This window comes from Rattus norvegicus, chromosome 4, assembly GCF_021556685.1.
Source record: "Rattus norvegicus strain SHRSP/BbbUtx chromosome 4, alternate assembly SHRSP_T2T, whole genome shotgun sequence".
NCBI lineage: Eukaryota > Metazoa > Chordata > Mammalia > Rodentia > Muridae > Rattus > Rattus norvegicus.
The window spans coordinates 52561333-52583269 of NC_141537.1; the positions used below are offsets into that span (position 1 = coordinate 52561333).

Consider the following 21937-nt stretch of genomic DNA (forward strand, 5'->3'; position numbering starts at 1 on the left):
CTATTATAAATAAGGCTGCGATGAACATAGTAGAGCACGTGTCTTTTTTATATGTTGGGTCGTCTTTTGGGTATATGCCCAAGAGAGGTATAGCTGGATCCTCAGGCAGTTCAATGTCCAATTTTCTGAGGAACCTCCAGACTGATTTCCAGAATGGTTGTACCAGTCTGCAATCCCACCAACAATGGAGGAGTGTTCCTCTTTCTCCGCATCCTCGCCAGCATCTGCTGTCACCTGAGTTTTTGATCTTAGCCATTCTCACTGGTGTGAGGTGAAATCTCAGGGTTGTTTTGATTTGCATTTCCCTTATGACTAAAGATGTTGAACATTTCTTTAGGTGTTTCTCAGCCATTCGGCATTCCTCAGCTGTGAATTCTTTGTTTAGCTCTGAACCCCATTTTTTAATAGGGTTATTTGTCTCCCTGCGGTCTAACTTCTTGAGTTCTTTGTATATTTTTGATATAAGGCCTCTATCTGTTGTAGGATTGGTAAAGATCTTTTCCCAATCTGTTGGTTGCCGTTTTGTCCTAACCACAGTGTCCTTTGCCTTACAGAAGCTTTGCAGTTTTATGAGATCCCATTTGTCCATTCTTGATCTTAGAGCATAAGCCATTGGTGTTTTGTTCAGGAAATTTTTTCCAGTGCCCATGTGTTCCAGATGCTTCCCTAGGTTTTCTTCTATTAGTTTGAGTGTATCTGGTTTGATGTGTAGGTCCTTGATCCACTTGGACTTAAGCTTTGTACAGGGTGATAAGCATGGATTGATCTGCATTCTTCTACATGTTGACCTCCAGTTGAACCAGCACCATTTGCTGAAAATGCTATCTTTTTTCCATTTGATGGTTTTGGCTCCTTTGTCAAAAATCAAGTGCCCATACGTGTGTGGGTTCATTTCTGGGTCTTCAGTTCTGTTCCATTGGTCTATCTGTCTGTCTCTGTACCAATACCATGCAGTTTTTATCACTATTGCTCTGTAATACTACTTGAGTTCAGGGATAGTGATTCCCCCTAAAGTCCTTTTATTGTTGAGGATAGTTTTAGCTATCCTGGGTTTTTTGTTATTCCAGATGAATTTGCAAATTGTTCTGTCTAACTCTTTGAAGAATTGGATTGGTATTTTGATGGGGATTGCATTGAATCTGTAGATTGCTTTTGGTAAAATGGCCATTTTTACTATATTAATCCTGCCAATCCATGAGCATGGGAGATCTTTCCATCTTCTGAGGACTTCTTCAATTTCTTTCTTCAGAGTCTTGAAGTTCTTATTGTACAAATCTTTTACTTGCTTGGTTAAAGTCACACCGAGGTACTTTATATTATTTGGGTCTATTATGAAGGGTGTCATTTCCCTAATTTCTTTCTCGGCTTGTTTCTCTTTTGTATAGAGGAAGGCTACTGATTTATTTGAGTTAATTTTATACCCAGCCACTTTGCTGAAGTTGTTTATCAGCTTTAGTAGTTCTCTGGTGGAACTTTTGGGATCACTTAAATATACTATCATATCATCTGCAAATAGTGATATTTTGACTTCTTCTTTTCCGATCTGTATCCCCTTGACCTCCTTTTGTTGTCTGATTGCTCTGGCTAGAACTTCAAGAACTATATTGAATAAGTAGGGAGAGAGTGGGCAGCCTTGTCTAGTCCCTGATTTTAGTGGGATTGCTTCAAGTTTCTCTCCATTTAGTTTAATGTTAGCAACTGGTTTGCTGTATATGGCTTTTACTATGTTTAGGTATGGGCCTTGAATTCCTATTCTTTCCAGGACTTTTATCATGAAGGGGTGTTGAATTTTGTCAAATGCTTTCTCAGCGTCTAATGAAATGACCATGTGGTTTTGTTCTTTCAGTTTGTTTATATAATGGATCACGTTGATGGTTTTCTGTATATTAAACCATCCCTGCATGCCTGGGATGAAGCCTACTTGATCATGGTGGATGATTGTTGTGATGTGCTCTTGGATTCGGTTTGCCAGAATTTTATTGAGTATTTTTGCGTCGATATTCATAAGGGAAATTGGTCCGAAGTTCTCTTTCTTTGTTGGGTCTTTGTGTGGTTTAGGTATAAGAGTAATTGTGGCTTCATAGAAGGAATTCGGTAGTGCTCCATCTGTTTCAATTTTGTGGAATAGTTTGGATAGTATTGGTATGAGGTCTTCTATGAAGATCTGATAGAATTCTGCACTAAACCCGTCTGGACCTGGGCTCTTTTTGGTTGGGAGACCTTTAATGACTGCTTTTATTTCCTTAGGAGTTATGCGGTTGTTTAACTGGTTTATCTGTTCCTGATTTAACTTCGGTACCTGGTATCTATCTAGGAAATTGTCCATTTCCTGCAGATTTTCAAGTTTTGTTGAATATAGGCTTTTATAGTAAGATCTGATGATTTTTTGAATTTCCTCTGAATCTGTAGTTATGTCTCCCGGTCCTAGAGGAATTTTGCCTCTGTGTGTCCTGAGTTCACCAGGCAGGTCTCTTGCAGCAGAAAAGTTGGTCTTACCTGTGGTCCCGAGGCTCAAGTTTGCTCGTGGGGTGTTGCTTATGAGCTCTCCGTGGCGGCAGCAACCAGGAAGATCTGCGCCGCCCTTTCCGGGAGCCTCCGTGCACCAGGGTTCCAGATGGCGTTTGGTGTTTTTCTCTGGCATCAGAGATGTGTGCAGAGTGCAGTCTCTTCTGGTTTCCCAGGCGTGTCCGCCTCTCTGAAGGTTTAGCTCTCCCTCCCACGGGATTTGGGTGCAGAGAACTGTTTATCTGGTCTGTCCCTTCAGGTTCCGGCAGTGTCTCAGGCGCAGGGGTCCTGCCGCTCCTGGGCCCTCAACCACGGGAACCCAGAGGCCGTATACAGTTTCCTCTTGGGCCAGGGATGTGGGCAGGGGTGGGCAGTGTTGGTGGTCTCTTCCGCTCTGCAGCCTCAGGAGTGCCCACCTGACCAGGCGGTGAGGTCTCTCTCCCACGGGGTCTGGGAGCAGAGAGCTGCTGCGGGCCAGGCTATTTTAAACATTTTAAGTTAAAAGAAAGTCTTAGGCCAACCAGAAGGAAAGCCCTTGAGGTGCGGAGTTGGCTTAGTTGGACTGGAGTCAAATCCTCAAAACCCCTTGGTCTGGAGAGACAGCTCAGTGGTGAAGAGCATTCATTGCTTTTGTAGAGGACCCAGATTCCAATCCTGGTGCCCACATGTTGACTCACAATCATCTACAACTCCAGATCCAGGGGATTTGAGAATCTTTTCAGAACACTAAGGACTAGGCACGCGTGTGGTACACCTACATGCAAGCCCAAAAAATCACTCATACACATTAAATAAATAAATCTTGTAAAACCCTTTTTTTGTTTTACAAATCTCAAAACAGTCAATTGTGAGTTCCTGTGAGTTTCTCCCTGCTGTGAACATGGGATGCCCAACACTTGATGTGACACACACACACACACACACACACACACACCCCTTCTGACCACTTCCCTCTTGCCATGGCCCTGAAACAGCAATCTGCATTCCTGAATCAGTTGAAGTATCGAAGACTGGGGACCCCGCCTTAATGTTCTTGCCTCAAAGCTCTAGTACACATCAGGCTCTCCCTGCCTGTTGAATGGAGACTATGAACAGCAAGAAGCAACTGAACTTTTGGATGAGGTACAGAATGAAAAACACTTGTTGAAGAAGCCAGTGAGGAAATTTTGAAAGTAGAACAAAAATGTAACAAACTCCACTGACAATTTTTTTTTTATCAGAAGAGGTCATAATTGATCATCAAAATTCCAAACTTTTGGCTAACAACATTTGCCAACCATCCACTAGTGTTCCTGTTTGTGGAGGAAGATGAAGAGGCCTTGGACTGTTTGACCAGTATAGGATGTCATACAGGTGAAGGTAGGCACAAGATAGAATGAGGCTTGTCGTTGGACGAGAAGGAGGGATGGGCAGGGGAAAAGTTTTAGAGAGAGGAAGAGACTAAAGGAGACAGAAGAAGCAGGGGAGAGAACATGGAAGCTGATGTTAAGATTCCTCTCTGCACATTTATAGGTTATGAATATTCTTAAGGTACGGCTATATACAGGGCTTTGTACATCTAGGTGGTCAATTATATCTTATCAATTAGATCAGAGGTTATTGTGTTGAGTGTTCTTTCATGTGGCGATTTAAGTTCAAGAGAGTATGTAGACGCTGTAGACACTAGGCCTCCACGGAATTGGGATGTATGTTTCTGGCATGGTGGCAACCTGACTTGGGAACTAGATGGGTAGACAGATTGTCGCCAGGCTCAGAGAGAAGCCATCGGCAGTGTGATATGGGATGGAGCAGAGTGGGTGAGACGCTTTGCTGACTGAGATGAGGATGTCTACCAGATATCTTGGGGCACTACGATGCCAGATCTAGTGTGGGATAAAAGAAAGCTTTTTTTTTTTAATAATTTTACAGCAACAGACCAGACTTGAAATGATGGAATTTGAAGACACAAAACCAGGTTACAGAAGAGATTTTCGTTTGTTCTTGTTTGTTTCGGAGACTAGGTTTCTCTGTCTTGCCCTAGCTATTCTGGAACTCACCCTGTAAGACAGGGCTGGCCTCAAACTCAGAGATATATATCTACCTCTGCCTCCCAAAATGACAAGTGCATATACTCAGATTTGGTTCCCATTTTACTAACCAACTACATTTCTATTTTGAGTCACCAAAATATATTGTCTTATTTGTTATTATGACTAGAGGACGACACACTGGCCTGAACTTTCAAATTTCTCTGAGAGGAAACATAGTCTATGATTCCTATCAAGAACAGACTTAAAAGAAGTTTGATGTGCCCTCTTCCATTTGTGATACATTTCTAGATCCTGTTAGGATGCTGGGTACTCACTGCCCCTGCTCCTACAACTTAGTGCACATGAATAGCACGTGTTTGTTTGACAGCAAAGTAATGCAAGAAACTTGCATCAGAAGAATTTTGTTCAACTTTACTTAGTAATTTAAACTCATTAAGATCAATACCAGTGAGCTTCCATTTCACATGAATACTGCCCCGTCTTGAACAAAAAATTGTATCTAGCAATTTTGAGATCACTTTGTGCCTGTGTTGTGCCATGGTGGGTTTTGACTTTTCCTCAGACTCCATTATAACATGCCATAAAATTGAAGATAAATATAACAATAGAAGGATTTATTTTCTCCCCTAGCAAGGTCATAAAGATATCAGACTTTCCCCCCATGGAATGAAGTGAGATGCCCTACACATGCTTAAATTAATGATTTTGGAATCGTTACAAGTCCAGCTACCCGGTATATCTATCAGCATTTTGTTATTTATTTTTCTTTGTTCTGGAGCTGCAATAGAGATATGCATTGCCAAAAGGCAATGAAATTAATAGCAAAATATCTTCTACTTATAATCTACTTTTCAATTTTTAGCTAATCTAGTAAAATCAAATAACTTCTTATGGGTAAGTGAGTTAGTTAGGTTTTCTATTGCTGTGATGAGACATCATGACCAAAAGGCAAGTTGGAGAAGAAAGGGTTTAACAGGCTTACACTTCCATACTGCTGTTCATCACTGAAGGAAGTCAGGGCAGGAGCTTGGAAGCAAGAGCTGAGGCAGAGGACATGAAAGAGTGTTGCTTACTGGCTTGCTCCCCATGGCTTGATCAGAACACCAGCATAGGAGTGGCACCACCACCATGAACTGGGCCTTCCCCCATCAATCGACAAATAAGAAAATGCCCTATAGACTTGCCTGCAGCTAGATCTTATGGAGGCCTTTCCTTGATTGGGGTTCCCTCCTCTCACAGGACTTGACCTTGTGTCAAGCTGAGTATCCAGCATAGAAAGCAACCTCATTTTAGCATAGCACAGCAAACAAAACAAAACAAAACAAAAAACAAACAAGGAACAGCAGCACAGGAAGAAAAAAAAAACCAAAAACAAAAACTGGAAGATATTTTATTGTGGTCAACCCCTCAGGATTGAGGATTCAGATTTTCAGTTCATGCACTCTTCACAATGCACTCTGGTAAAACTGCAAGCAATGTTGTTTTAAAGCAAACCACACACACACACACACACACACACACACACACACACACACACACACACACCCCAGAATTTACCTAAATAGAAGATCTAATAAGAGTGAGAAAGAAAATGTTATTTTGAATTTTGAGATCACCTCTATCTTATAATTGCAGGTTTGGTGACACTTTTTATAAATATGGGACAGGCCCGGTCCAGCTATGTGCTAGTCAGGTCTTTAAACTGTTGTCAGTCATCTTTTTTTGTTTTTGTTTTTAGTTATGCTTTTTTTTTTCTTTATTCTTTTTTTTTCCGGGGCTGGGGACCGAACCCAGGACCTTGTGCTTCCTAGGCAAGCGCTCTACCACTGAGCCAAATCCCCAGCCCCGTTGTCAGTCGTTTTTAAAGATGCTTTCCCGTTGTAACTGCTGCTAACATAAGGGAGGAATCCGCCAAGCAAGATGCCCAGATTCTAGAAGTGAAGACTCTACTTCCTGGTTGGTCAGTGTTTCCCACTGTTTCTATTTGTCTGTTTGCTTTATGTGACAGGGTCTTTACTCTGTAGCCCTGGCTAGCCTCGAACTCTCTAAATAGACCAGGCTGGACTAGAACGTACATAGAAGAAATCTATCTTCCTCTGCCTGCCTAGTCATGGGATTAAGGGTGTGCATCGCTATGCCCTGCTTTCTCTCCACATTTGGGAAGAAATGTTCTGTAAGAAGTTAAGTTTCAGGCCTCACTAACAAGTTTCAGGCTTTGATAAGGGCTCAAGCAGTGTTTCTGCTCACTGCCAAGTGTGACAACTTAGTCCCAGTTTTGCTCATAAAACTGCTTTTGCTTTATACTTTTGGGAGCCTGGAGAGATTATCTTTAGAAATCTCTGTTTGGGTTCTGTACTAAGGAGATGGGACTTCACCACTTACATGGTTAATTCTCCTTTATAATATTTTGCTTTCCAAAAACCTGAACGAAGAAAAACATTTAGCCCCAGAGGATCAGAACTTTCAACAATTCATCCCAGTACTTGTCTAAACTATCTTTTTCTGGACCAAGATGAAGAGAAGCCATTCTTTTTCTAGTATCTAAACACTGGCCTCAGCCCTCAGGAAACATGAAAAAAATTGCTAGCTAACATGTAGCCTAGCGAAGATGAGATTCAACAAAGCCAAATGTTGCTGTACACACGTTTTAGGGCTTGTTTTCTATGAGTAGGAATTAAAGTCTTTGTAAGCCCACATGGACAGAGGTCATCTTTCAATATTTACCAGAAACAGAATGGTGAGGCCTTCCAATGACTATTGGTTAAGTGTCCCACCTTACTAAGATCCCCCCAATAATGGATCCTCTTCCATCATAGCAACCTCACAGAGCTTTGTCAGAAATCAAAATTCGCCGATCTTCTGGCAAGGGCTTCTCTTGAGTACTTGATTTTAGAGAATTTCCTTTTGGTCTCTGTGTCATCACCAACGCTCCAGGCTGCTCAAACCTGTAAGCAGACAGATGACCATTTCCCCCTTCAAACCTCACTGGAAATACTGCAGCATCTAAGAGCAACCTTAAACTATTCTATGCTACTGAACCTAGCATCTATTTGTTCCCTCCCTCCCCCTCTCCCTCCCCCTCTCCCTCCTCCTCTCCCTCTCCCTCTCCCTTCCCCCTTTCTCCCCCTTTCTCCCCCTTACCCCCTCTCATCCCCACCCCCTTCCTTCCTCTCCCCTGTCTTCCTTCAACATCACAAACATATTCATTTCTTTGGTGAGACACATCTCTATTTCCTATGCCAAAGCATGCTGGCGTGGGCTAGGAGATGGAAATGCACAGAGAAATATCTCCTGACAAGAAGTATCCTGCGGTTTAGACACTTTCCCCAACAATGTTCATTTGGTTTTCCGCCACAGAACAATAGCATCACCCGAATGTCTAAAGGACATTTCACCCCAAGTTTTGAGAGGAAGTCCAAATACTAATTGAGGATAAGTTCAAGAAGCAAAGGCTGCATTCTGCCCTTGAACTTAAAATATATACGTTGCAAGTTATAACGACCTCTGATCTCATTCTTCTTCCTCAAAGGAACAAATGCTTTCAGAATCCGAGGAGGCTACTTGGAAAAGGCTGTCACCTGTCACCTAGGAGACATTTCTCAATATACTCTTCGCTGCACTAGCAACCATGAGGGAATGCAGCCAATGTTCAGAACGATGGAGTCGAGAAGATAGAGTCCGATGCCGTACTCATAAAGGCATGGAATCTAACTAGACTTTCTCACGCCTTCCGAAGTCAAACCTAACGTGGGTCGAATGTGTGGCGACCGAGAGAACGAAATAGGGGTGTGTAAACGTCCAAACGAAATGGAGGTGTGTAAACGTCCAAACGAAGTGGGGGTGTGTAGACGTCTGGATCTGATCTCATGGTGTTGCTTGTTTGCACTTACATTGAATGTGCCCATTGGGCAAGCCCTGGAAACTCAGACTAAACCTTAAAATCTTAGTGCCCTTCTGCGAAACCCTGAGAGTTCAGTTCAGTTCAGCACTCACCCCAGCACTCCCACCTCCCCCCATCTCTCTTTCAGGCAGGGTGTCGTCTGAGGGTCCCAGGGGAGCTCCAACACCCCCTTCGCCGAGAATGCCCAAGGGCTCCCTCGCCACATTTCAGCTCATAGCCAATTCTTGGTATCCTGTGCCCTTTGTGGCCTTGATTGAAGTGGGAATTCCAGTTACCTAGAAAGTGGATGTGCCTCTGAGCTGCTCTCTGCTCACCCCCTATCTGCACACTCCCAGCCAGTCTCCCTAATGCCCCACCGGCCATTTTTTTTCTTATGTGCCCCATGACCGGTCGAAAGTGGGGCACGAGTCTACCCAGCGTCTGCTGGGTGATCCTAGACTGGCAAGGTCACCCTGCTCCAAGAAGAGACTACTTGGCTCTCAGGAGACTCTGAGAGTCTACTGTCTGGAACCTGGGTGTGTTCTTGGGACACATACCCCAGGAGGAGCCCAGACTCACGCACCAATTGGGGGAGGGGGCAAGGCAGTTGGGACTGTGACCTCTGTTCAGGAACCCCTGTAGCCATCCTACTCCCCGCCCCCAGCAGCCTCACCCCCAGGACGTGGACCGCTAACGCGAGACTTCTGTGCAGGGCTGTGAGTTTGTCTGGCAGCTTCTACTGAGCAGCTAATAGTATAACAACCCGGCTTTGATAAATCTGAACTAATTACCCCTCTTAATTAAAGTCTTTAGCAGTTGTTTCACTGTTTTGGCAAGAAAACAGGAGAGACTTGCAGTTAGAAAACAGCCGAGCTCCAGCGCACAGTGGAGCTGCTGATTAACACTTAAAGCATTTCAAGGACCTGGCACTCGTCACGGTTTGGTTTTCATCCATGTCTCCTCCTTGAATGGAAGTATATTCGGCTATAAACATTTGTACACATCTAAAAACACGAGGCACTCTTTGCCAGCTATGCACAAGTCAGTATGTGTCTTTGGAATGGTGGCAGTCCACATACCACAGGCTCTAGATAGAAGGTCCCTGCCTTTCGGACCACACAGATCTACCAGAAGACCCATGTCAACGTTGTATTTCTGTTAGACACACATCTTCTGTCTCAGAGTTGAACCATATTTCATAACCTTGCCCAAAGGAACAAGCATGGGGACAGACTATTCGCCTGTGGTAAATGTTCTGATCAAATCAGTAGACATTATTAATAAAAAGCTGGTTTAAAAGATAACAACAAACAAACAAACAACAAAAAAAAACAAGAGTATGGGTGAGAAAGTTGTTGACAGGGATTTTTAGCTGAATAATAGTAAATCTTAAGGTTTGTTGATTAAATAAGCATGTTCCAAGTTTTTATTTCCAACAGTCAATGAATCAACTCCGACGTGCAAGGATCAAAAGCAAAATTTGAAATTCATTCGTAATGAGCCACTCTTATCTAATATGTATGTGTGTGTGTTATGTATGGGCTCACAAATGGTGAACGCATCCTCACAAGTACACACCTCTGTGTGTATATAGAACATACACACCGCGTTTTGTTGCTTCGGGGAAGGAGAAAATTATAAACGGTCAGCAGGCATTTTGAGATGGCAGAATCGACACAATGGAAATATATACAATAATAAAATTAAAATGATGCAGCATTCCCGGGTAGAATAATACAGATCTCAATAAATACAGCAGATATTCGTTTAAAAACAAAACAAAACAAACACCATCTCTCCACCCGAGATGAAAAGTCTTCTCAACTCAAAAAAAAATTGAAATAAGTCCCTCCAAATATATCGTAATTGTTAGTGCCTATATAGAATATAATACACAAAACCATTTAGCAGGTGCATGCAAGAGGCGAAAGGCCAAGGGATGTAGAGGCATGGGGTCCTCCCGAAAGTGCGGGGCCCTTTTGCGCCCGGTGCCCCGGGTTTTGTAGGCGAGCTTGGACCAAGAGGTCCGCTCTAGTCTGCGGACTTCCGCAGTGAGGGCCCTCCGGTTGGGGTTAGGGAGATCTTTAGCCTCCGTCACTGGTGGCCTTGGTGAAGCCCGGATTGCAGAGGCCCGGGAGGCGGCAAGGTAGGTTGCAGCGGCGGCAGAGGCGCGGGCGGCGGCTGTTGCAGCTGGGGCGGCGGATCGCTGCCTGGCTCCCCAGTAGGAGTGCGGGTCAGCCCCAGGCTGCTGTCGTGTAGCTTGCGGACATGCTTCTTGAGGTCAAAGTTCCTACAGAAGCCCTTGCCACACGTGGGGCAAGTGAAAGGCTTCTTGTCGTTGTGAGTGTGCATGTGGAAGGTGAGGTTGTACACCTGGTGGAAAGCCTTGTTGCAGATATTGCACTTGAACTGCTTCTCCCCGCTGTGGGTCAGCTTGTGATTTTTGTAATTCCCTGAAACAGAAAAATGGCCCGGATAAGGTTCTGAACAAAGCTTGAAAAGAAGAGAGACCGGTGTATAAAAAAATAAGGAGGCAGGCTGAAGAGCCGCCCCAGTTTTGACCCAGGGTTCAGGGCATTGATTCCCCTACGTTTGTTTTTAAGCACTGAATTTATTTCTTCTACATATTAATACACGTTATTTATCCAGTCATACTAAAAGAAAACTGGAGGCGACAAAGAAATATCCTTTGACATAACAAACGTGGCTGCCTTCTCTAACACTGCCGAGACCTGAGAGTAGGGAATAAAAGTGACAGTCGCCCAGGTAAGCAGGTGCACTTTACAGATCACTTATAAAAAGCATCCTGAGAATATTCAGTATGGCTTTCCTGCGACCACACTGAGAAGCCATCTCCTGGGCCCAATACCTTTTTGATGAAATCCTTTGCCACAGAATTCACACACGAATGGTTTGTAGCCCGCGTGAATTCGGGTGTGTGTGTTTAACGTGGAACTTCTATTAAACGCTTTCCCGCACTGGTTGCATTTGTGGGGTTTTTCCTAAACAGCAGAGAGAAAGAGAAGATTAGAGAACTTCATTTAAGGTACTTTGTTATTATGATGCGGAATCCTACCAGCACAATACACTAACACTCCGAAGCTTTTAATCAGAACAAAGATAACAGCACAAGGCCTCTCGGTTCAGCCACCACGGCCCACCAGACCTTATGCTGAAGAGTGAGGCTCTATTGACCCCTTCTCCTCACCCCCAAAGAGGTCCGAAGCCTTCCGGGTAAACTTAGGACCGAGGAACATACCTGTGTGTGAATGATCTTATGCCGGCAAAGGGTGCTGGCTTGCCGGAAACCTTTCCCACACACTTTGCACACGAAGGGTCTGGCTCCTGTGTGCACCGGCATGTGACGGGTTAAGTTATAGTGCGCATTAAAGACCTTAAAATGAAACACACAGGAAACAGGTTAACGGAACTGCAGATTTGAAGTCAAAGTGTTTAGAGGGAGGGAGGAGGCAAAACAAGTCTTATACCCCAACTCCCCAAATACTAAAACGGAAGCGAGGGAGGAAGGAAGGAAAGAAGGAAGGAAGGAAGGAAGGAAGGAAGGAAGGAAGGAAAGAAGGAAAGAAGGAAAGAAGGAAAGAAGGAAAGAAGGAAAGAAGGAAAGAAGGAAAGAAGGAAAGAAGGAAGGAAGGAAGAAACTCCCTTTAGCATAAGATTTACCTTTCCGCAGACTTCGCAAGTGAAAACTTTGGGTTTGGCGTTAGGAGAGCCGCGGCTGAAATCCGAGGTTTTGAAAGCGATTTTTTCCGACAAAAGTTGGGCGCTTTCTTTCATGTAATTGTGTAGCTGAGCCTGGGACAGGTCTTTGAAAGCTACTCCCGAAGGTAGCTTCTCCACCGCCGGGACGACCAGTTTATTCCTTTCGGCTAAATATGTTTTGGGCTGTGGGTGCAAAGGGGAACTGAGAAAGTAGGAGGCCACGGGGTGGATGTTCACGCCCGCAGCCGGGTGGCACGGGCCGTCACCTCGGTTCAGGTAGCACAGGGCGCCCATGGCGTGGAACGAAGAGTGGTTCACCACACGCGGCCTTACCAGCTTGTACTGCTGTAGTGGCAGCGCGTCGCGGGCCAGGTCGCCCTTGAGACTTAGAGCGCAGTTGAGCAGGTCGCTGCAGCTGAACGCGGGCGCGGAGGGCGCCACCGCGGGCGGCGCCGGAACCTCCAAACTCGCTTTGCGGGGCTCTGAGCCATTCACTCCTGCTTTGGAGTTCGTGTCGTACGCCACGGGAACGAAAGGGATCATGCAGGGGATCGACGAGTTGAGATGCAGAGAGTGCTTGGGGTCCCCTTTGGGCACGGCTCCCTGCAGGAAGTGGGGGACCGGCAGGGCCTTAGGCTCAGGGGTGCGCGCCATGATTCGTTCGATGGAGAAAGCCAAGGGTTTGGATGTGCTCATCACGTTGCCCCGAGCTGGAGCAGTCGCTAGCATTTTGGTGGTCGCGTTGAGGCAGCTACTGTCCATGACTGAGTCGCCAGCGTCGGTCCGCCGGGGTTGAGTCGCACGATCGTTGCCTTGTCCCCTGCTTGTCACAGACCTGCGGAGAGGACAGGCACCGTCACCACCAGCAGCCTCCTCCTCCTCCTCCCCAGCATCACCAGCCGAACCTGCCTGCCCAGCCCAATGGACTCCTGCCAGCCCATCGCAGAGTTCTTGGCGCACCAATGACTCGGGGACAATCACTACTTATTTCTATCAATAGAAAGTGTTGTGTCAATAACGCAGCCAAGATCTCGCCAATCGTTAACTTCCAAGAGGAGAAGGTAAACTAGATAATTGCTCAATTCGCTTCCAACAGTCAACAGGAAAACTTTTTTTTCTCTGCAGTCGGGGACTACTTTTCATTGGTGAGAGAGGTTCCCCCGCCCAGAAGAGGCGGGGGCGCTCTCCGCAATGCGCCGAGCCCTCCCCGACGCGCTAGCACTCGCCCGCACACACTCCTCTACCCTTCAGCTGCCCCTCCCCCTAGCTTCCTCTGTCTTTTTAATTCTCAATCTGCTTAACCAGGCTTTAGAGGCCAAGCAAATCTGAGATCAATTTTCTCGTTTAGCTCTAAGTGACATCATCTAAAATCATTGTGCTAGGGCTAAATAAGGAAACAGAGTCTAATTCAGGGGCAAATGCCAGACTATATTTATCAAACGCCAGGCGCTAGAAAGCCTTGACCAGGAAGCCTCTGACAAAATCCGAGGTTTCTTTGCTTGGCTTGCCTGAGCTCAGTTCGGTCCAAGCCGCCTCCTACGCTGCACACTTTCTTCCTCCAGGACTGGGGTGGGGATGTGGGGTGGGGGCTGGGAAGGTAAGAGGTGATGCTCGTCCCCTGAATCAAGGAGTCTCCATAGCTCGAGCCGCGTCTGGACCGTTTGGAAGACACCAGCAGGTAACTGGCCTCCCAAAATGCCCCTGAGATGTAAAGGCCTTGGGAGGCTTGTTATGCGTTTGTGGTTTTGTCAGAGCGATGCCCATGGCAATAGGCCTGGGAAAGACGCACTAGCACCACAAAGTTGAGTTGCAAAGAATAAGCGGGTGCCACACCGCAAGAAACCTAGGTGCGGATTGGACTCACACACAAACACACGCGAGAGCGCGCTTCCTCGAGTTAACAGAGGGAACCCCGAAAGGGCACTTCTCCAAAGAACTCGCGTCCACTGCCCTCTCCGAGCAAAGCCTTTTGAATGTGGAGCCGAGAAGGGGAATGGAATCTATCGATCTCTACCCCGGCTGCCAGCGTCTGCGTGTCACTCAGTAGCAGCCCGTGCATCCGACACCCTGTGTCTGTGCGTTCAGACGAAGCAACTGTGGTGGCCACAGATCACAGACACATTTCTTTCCCCCACCTCCCAAGAGCGTTTGGCGACCCTGAGAGCTCCCTATCCCCCCCACCCTTCCCCCACCCCCGCGTGCACCCAGCGCCCTCCTGTTGTGTCGCCTGGGCCCAAATTCCTGGGGCAAAGTTTCCCGAGCTGGGCGAGCTTTCCACTAAAATGCCAGAAGCCGAGGCTCCCACTGCGCGGGTTCCCGCGGCTCCCGCCCAAGCAGCGGCGCGCACCTTCCCCGGAGCAGTCAGCGCGGAGCCTGCGGTCGCCAGAAGCAGAGTCCTGGGGCTAGGCGCGCTCCTGGGGCTGCGGGTCAGAGGAAAGCCCTGCTGTTCTCGGGCCAGCTCCGGGAGGAAGCTGAGCGAGGAGCCCAGAACCGCACCGTCTGGAGGCCGCGGTAAGCAGCTGCCTGCAAACTGGAAGTTCCATCCTCCTAGTGAGTTAACTCTAAGGCGTGTGGAGCCGGTGCCAGGTATCTGGCCAAGAGTGTGACGTGCTGTCCTCTGGTGAGAACCCTGGAAAGGGCCAGCAATGGGAGGTGATGTGGGAGCCTAGGACTGAGCCTAAAGCTTATGTATTCAAAGGTGCCAAATTGGGGTTCAAATGGCGGCAACTGTCTTTCAAGTTATTTCCTTCTCCAAAGACCCTTTCTAGTTCATACCAATTCAGGGATCCAGGCTCCCCCGCCCCACGCAGACTGTGAGAGCCAGTTTGGATACTGCCAGGGAAGTCCAGTGGGTTGGAAAGGAAGACACCCAGTTGTTGAGGCCTGTCAGCAAGGCGGGACAGTTGAGTGGATTCTGGAGAAATAATTGCTGAAAAACTAAGGGCCAACAGAAGTCTTTTTGAAAGTTGCAGCCACTAAGCCAGATGGTGGAAAAGTCTGGCTGTTAGAGGCCCGCCTTAGTGGCTAGGCCTGGGAGTGTCTCCTTTCAGGTGTCCAGGCAAAGAGTGGGAGACAGGGCAGGGTACCCGGGGAGAGGGGAAGGAGGCAACACAAAAATCCAGAGGCATTCTAGAACCCTTTGGGGCCTCAGTTTTCCACCAACTGGAAATGTTCGTTCGATTCGCTTTGGGGGATGCAGAACCTTAGTCCTTCACCCTGATCAGACAAAGGGTGCTGTGCGGGCGACCCGGACTGCTTAGGAAAGGCGGGGGCGGGAGTGTCCCTGTCCCAAGACAGATGGGTAGAGGTTAAGACTTTAATTGCTGCCTTTTGGGGCGGATCAGATTCCCTTTCCTACCTGCCTTCCCAACAGCGAAAAATCTCCCTCTTGCTGCACTCCTCCCTCGCCGGAACAAGTTTAAAGAAGAAAGCAGAGAGGCGAGAAACTGCTCGGTTTTCGGAAAGGTTTGGAGACCCCAGCTGACTTGAACAACTCACCGGCCTCTGGAATGTTACCTGCCTTCTTGATTGAGCGCCAACAGTTTCTTTTAGGTCGCGTGTCCCTCCCTCTTCTCTTCTTCCCCTTCCCCTCCCCCTCCTTAAGGGCAAAAAAAAAAAAAAAAAAAAAAAAAAAAAAAGGTTTGTATTTGCCTCTTTGGTGGACACTAACTTTCTACAAGGCAAATATTAGCTAAGGGCCTTTTATAGTTAACATTTCAATAGTTCGCTTTTCACTGGTCTTTTCGGGATTTTCCTTTTCTGCCAAGTGTTTGAAAATGTCATTTGAGTAAATACAGCAAAGCATCAATTATTCCTTTCCCCACCTTTTTTGAAGCTAGCCCTGATCTTGCTACTCTCAAAGTCCAAAGATGTATTTTACAAATCCAAGTGTTGATATGCCAATGTTTGTTCATATTCTCCACTCAGTATATAACCAAAACATATTAACATTTAATATGCACGCCATAAGGCAAAGATAGTCTTAAAATACAAAATTTATCTAGGAAGCAGTTTCTTAATGTCAGAAATTAAAACTTCATTTACCTACAAACATTTGAAATTACAGAAAAAAAGTTACCAAGACAGAGAATAAATTTGGAAAATTTAGAAGCTTCTAAAAGCTTCCAAATATTTGATTTCCTTATAAGAACGTAAAAGAGCTTTGTTTGTTTAGTTATAGCAAAATAAAAATGTACAGATTCTTTGGAATTTCTTGGAGAATCCTATAGTCTGCCTTCTGTTTGTTTAAAGCACATTTTAGTTGACCTATCCATCCGCCTTAAACCCTGATGCAAGTTGACTTTAAGTGTTTGGGTTGGGGAGCAGGAGGTATCTCAAGAAACCAGAACAGTTCTTGATATGAAGAGGCCTGAGAACAAAGCCAGATCAAATACTGAGAAGCAAGGAAAGTCTTGCTACAATACCAATTGAAAGTTACAAATTTCTGTACAATGTAATTGCTGCTCTTCATATTTCCCAGACTTGTATACTTTCCCCCAGACTTTGTACTTATCTCCTGTCATAAGTAAGGGATTTTGGGGTAAAGATTATTGCCATCTGAAATGAAAAAGAGCTAGAAGAGAGTTGTAAAGTACCACGTATTCTGTAATCTCTATTTCTTTAAGGCATCACAAAGTACTCTTGAAGTTTCTTATTTTAATTTAAAAATGAATTGGAAAATATTGTAACATAACATAACAGATCTATAGCCAGTACCTTGATTTAAATTTTAGGGTTTTCAGGCCCAACAAACATCCCTGACTTCCCACAGTCAATATTCTTTAGCTACAGCGAGCATGTAGTGTATGAGCTGCGGTGAGCTAATAAGAAGCAGGAGGCACTTCTGGTGTTTTATTGTTATTGTTATTGTTATTGTTATTATTATTATTATTATTATTATTATTATTATTATTATTATTACAGTCTAGATATTTGGGCTCATTTGCAGCGTTTTCTGTCTAACAAAACAACACCAAAGTCAATACAAATTGTTTTTGGAAGAAGAAAGGCAATTCCTAAATTCCTCTACAATCTTTGTTTCTGGTTGATGGTTTGTAGTTTCTTCCTTCCGGTGTGTAATAGTCACTTAGGACACAGATCGGTTCTTTATGGTTCAAGGAAAGAGACTTCTTGCGTACTTCAAACTTACTCCACGAATACACAGCGGGACTAACTTTGCTGCACATTAACATGTATGTCGTCACAGGTTCAGGCTGCTAGTAGGCTTTTAGTTGATCTGATGGCAAATAAAGAATTCTTGGGGGGGTGAGTTGGGGGGCGGGTAGGAAAACCTGGGAGATGAATATGGTCAAGCGACATTGTAATAAATCTCACATAACGAATAAAAGTATTATATTTAAAAAAGGAATTTTTGATGATTTTGTGCAGCATGTGAAGGGTAGTATCCCTGATTAAGACCCTGTGAATTAAAGATGAATGGAGAGGTCTAAAAACTCTCAGTTATTTGTCTCTAGCTTTTTGTTGTTAGTATTTCTTTCATATTAGGATTTCGTTCAAATGCAGTGCAATCCTTCTTCTCAAAACAGTATTTGCATGTTAAATTGTTTTGTAGACGGAAGTGAAGCATTCTGACTTTGCGGCCAGAACAGCGGCAGGTAGCAAGGTCAGCCGCCTGTGGTTGGAGCCTACCCCTACCCTAAGGATTTCTCTCACCCGTTCCTTACAGGCCCATGAGGTGTGTCCCTCTCCACTGCAAGGCTATGACTCAGGCCTGGACTTGGTGGGAAGAAGTTCACAAACTCAACTTTCCCAATCTTTTCGCGGAGCAGCTTGAAAGTCAAGCAATCAAACCCAGCCAAGTTTAGCTTGTAATTTGCAACGGTGTTGTTGAAAGTTGAGAGGCAAACACGTAAAGGAGGACCTGCCAAAAGTATTTTTTTTCTTCCACACCGACAACGCGTCTACCGTGGTACAAAAGCTGGTTAATGCAGTTGGCTGATTAGCATTTAGCAGAAGTTCCCAATTTTTAAAGTCATTTTCTGGCCAATAAAAAGAAACATATCCAACATAAAGAGCGACTCTTCCTTGACGTTGGCCAAGGTTTTAAAGCAGTCTCGGTGCTAAGTTCAAACTTTCTTCCATAAGTGATCTCGTGAAATGAAAGGCGATGCTAGAATTTGAAATAACACAGCTTACAGCAACAGGGAAGCAATAGAGGTAAATCAACATCCTTGAGCCCGAAATCTCTAGAGCCTTTTAGGATGTCAGTTACCTCCTGGATTCCGGTCCACAGCTGCTTGGGTTCGGGAATGCCCTGCTCAGCCCCGCAGCCCTAGGCTGCTCCAGTCTCCATCCACTATCGCTCGGCCTGGTTGGCCCTGAGCCCCAGCTGCCCAGGGGACCTGTGTTCTCGCTGCTTGCGGTAGGGACAGAGGCGACCCGCCACGGCCACGCTTCGATTGCCAGAGCCCAGCCCTTGAATAGAAGAAGCTCGAAAGCTGAAAGTTGGTTCCCGCCGAGTTCTGCTCTGCTTGGTTCACAAAACCCTTCTAAAACGAAGCCTCCAAGGCTGGAAGAGATGGAGCTGGTGCAACTGCTGGGGAGTGCCGCTTGTGGAGCTTGGAGGGGGCTGGCGAGCTGGGGCTGGTATCCTGAGGCCCGGGCCGGACCTTCCTGCTTGCCCGGTAGCACTGCGCGTGTCCCGCCCTGTCTGAACCGCCACAGGGCCTCCCCAGGGCAAGGCTCCCAGTCGGCCAGCGGGACTGCGGCGGATCTGGTTCCGAACTCCGGCCTGTGGACTGTCACTAGCCCTGCAGCCCCTCCCTGGCTCAATCCCGCTCCTCCCTCCCCGCTCCACTGGCCCACAAGGCTGGAGGAGGGAGGGGGAGGCTCGTAAATTTCGGGAGGGGGAGCAGGATGGCATTGAGGAGACTCAGAAACAGATGGCAGAGAGCTCCTTTGAAAAGTTTGTGAACGGAACATTCACTAATAGCTTGGCTTTGACCACTCAGGGTGTACGTGAAGGGTCAATCTACAAAGTCAGGCCGACAGAAACAGACCTTGCTGTAGGACAGGCCTCAGGAGGAAAGAAAGCTTTTGTTTTTGTTTTGTTTTGTTGTTGTTTTTGTTCTTGTTCTTGTTAGTTTTGTTGGTCACTTTCTTAAATTGTTTTAAAGTACCTTAGCACTTCTCAGTTACATACTCCAACATTTTTTTCCAGACCCGTTGTCCCGAAGTGTGTGTGTGTGTGTGTGTGTGTGTGTGTGTGTGTGTGTGTGTGTGTGTGTGTGTGTTTTCCCCACTCTTGTCTAGGTTCCTGGGGATTCCTTCTTTTGAAACCGGTTGGTTGGTAGTTAAAAGTAATTGACTTGATCTATGGTACTTATGATCCTCGCGAAAGGGAGAAATGTTCCTAATAAGAGATCTCTTTTACATCTTACTATCTTAGTCACACACTCCAATAAGTCATTCGGAGTCCTGAATTCCCCCGGTCAAACCCCAGACCTCCACTAATACTGAGCCGCAGTGGTTCCAGACCTCATCCCTACAGCTCACTCCCACAGCTTCCGTGGGCAGAAGGTGCCCAGCTGCAGGCACGGCTCCTTTCCCAGGAAAGCGGTGGCCTCTCTTTGACGTCCCTGAGCCCCTCGCTCCACCCTCCAGAGTGGGTGTGTTACTTGAGTTTAACTCCAGGAAAATCCCTAGAAGAACGAAGCTTGGTGCTTTCTAAAGGGCTCTTACTACTTTTTCAAACATCAGTTTGGATCATCCATCTAGTTGGATGGACGTGTTTGTTGCCTGTAAACCCGACACTGTAAACCCGACACTGGAGGCAGGAGGTTCACTACAAGTTCGAGGTCAGCCTGGGCCACAGAGATCCAGCCTCAAAATTTGAAAAAAAAAAAAAAAAGCCTTCTAGTCTGAATTTAGCAGTATTTTAGATTTAGAAGTTTTTCATTGTCTTTCTAGAAATCTCCCTGAACGCCCTTCGGTTAAACCTGGCCACTAGTCTCACAGAGGACCGGGATTCTGGAAACATGTAGAACCTCGGGTATCTTGTTGGCCCTGAATGACCTCGAAGGGCTGGCAGCTTGTGGCATCTTTGTGCCACAAAAGACTGTGCCAGAACCCCAGTGCGGGCAGCAGCCTGTGGCTTCAGAAGGCTGTCTGGGTCAAGAGTTGGAAGGGAAGTTGCGTTTAGAGTAAAAAGCTCAAAGAGCTTGGCAAGGGTGTGTGAATCATTCAAAGACTGAATGAGGTCGGCTCCTGTTGCTTGTGAAGGAAGCGCATGTGTATGTGTGTGTGGTGGGGGGGCTCTACCTAACCCTGTGATTCACAGCTTCTCAGAAATTTACATAATACAAGGGCGTAGTTGTAAACCTAAAGGACAAAAATAATAATTCAATGGCACATATTTCATTTTCGCACCGCCGACCTGGATGTGTTCCCGGTGTTGGCACATCACTGCTTCTTGGGGCTCTTTATTCGCCACTCTGAGTAGCTGAACCTTTATACCACTGCTGAAACGGAGGGAAAGAGAGAAGAGGAAGAGAAATTGGCTTTCACAGTGCTGGTCCTAGATTTCACCACTGCAAAAGACTGCCCCCGCCCCCTTAAATTAAGAGAATTTGCTGCATAAAAAAGACATCAAGAATGGTAATAATTGAAGTCTTTTCCTTTCCAGGGGACCTAGTGTCATTTTATTTGGCTGATGCTTTATTTCAAGCAACACAGCCTTTAATATGAACAGAAAGTTCCAGTTTATCCTTTCCCCAAGTAAGTGAAGATCTCAACTCTTACCAAGAGAACTGAGTGTCAAAAAAAAGGGCTCAGACTTAATACAGGATAGAGAAACAGCAAGCAGGGCAGGGCAGGTACAAAACGTGTGGGATTGCTGAAGCGCCCCCCCCCCCACCCCCGTCTCTGTCTCTGTCTCTCTGTCTCGGTCTTTGTCTGTGTGTGTGTGTGTGTGTGTGTGTGTGTGTGTGTGTGTGTGTGTGTGTTCATTCTGAATTTGACTTAGGTGGCACAGGGAACATAAATTGTAGAGCCCTGTTGTAGTACCTCCTTAATGGTTCCCCATAGAACACCCAGTAGGAAAAGCTGGAAAAGGGATTCCTGCATTTCAGCCAGGAAAGAGCTGCCTTGTACCTTCCAACTATGTCTAGGGTCTGTAGTCACCTGGAAAGCACAAGACCACAGCCTTGGGTAAATTACTTCCTTTCTCTGCTTAGATGTGGAGTTCTGATCCCTGGAGCCTGGAGCCGGTGATGGTTTCCCTGACATGTCTCATATTTTACTGCCATGCTCTTCTCTGAAAGCTCTATCTGCAGAATAGGCAGCATTCTCTAGCATGTAATCCATGTAGAGTTTGCAGTTATATTTTAGTTTCCAAGGCTCTGATGAGAATTGTAGAAGTGGAAATTTTACTAGAAAAACCGCTCACCCCCAGTTCCCGCTGCCTTCATCCTGGGCCTCTACTTAGCAGAATAGATCCTGTAATTCTCCTTCTAGAAGCTTAGACTCTTCCACCTCACAGCAAAGCAAAAGCCAACACTTCCTTTTTAAAATGTTCTTCATACATACATTTCCACAAACCAATTTGTCTTTGGGACACACACACACACACACACACACACACACACACACACCTCCTTGGAGTCCTCATTCAAGTGCTCCTGCTTAGCCAGCCAACATGGAACCATTGGTTGGACACCTGGTATAGAATGGAGATGAGTGTTTTTTCCCCTTACTTTGAACTTTTCCCCCTGTAAAATGGGGTTACTTTTTTTTTTTAAATTCTCTTTATTCCCAAGAGACACGGAGATTGAAAAGAGACCTC

At 45.9% G+C, this 21937-nt stretch overlaps 1 protein-coding gene across 1 annotated transcript; it reads right to left on the reverse strand.

Moving 5' to 3' along the window:
- Positions 1-9816: 9816 nt before the first annotated feature.
- On the reverse strand, positions 9817-13185 carry Fezf1 (Fez family zinc finger 1). The gene is made up of 4 exons (NM_001109224.1): positions 12097-13185; positions 11675-11809; positions 11285-11417; positions 9817-10868 (listed from the first exon to the last, which is right to left on the reverse strand). Exons 1-4 carry the CDS (start codon positions 12895-12897, stop codon positions 10510-10512), a joined length of 1428 nt encoding a protein of 475 aa, NP_001102694.1. The 5' UTR covers positions 12898-13185; the 3' UTR covers positions 9817-10509.
- Between the last annotated feature and the right edge of the window lie 8752 nt (positions 13186-21937).

Bases quoted from the DNA above. Each gene is read 5' to 3' on its own strand.
- Fezf1 (NM_001109224.1), bottom strand. From the start codon at position 12,897: ATGGACAGTAGCTGCCTCAACGCGACCACCAAAATGCTAGCGACTGCT. The intron at 11,810-12,096 runs GTAAATCTTATG...TTTCATTTTAAG, and splicing joins CTTGCGAAGTCTGCGGAAAG to GTCTTTAATGCGCACTATAA. The intron at 10,869-11,284 runs GTATTGGGCCCA...TTTCTGTTTCAG, and splicing joins CAAAGGATTTCATCAAAAAG to GGAATTACAAAAATCACAAG.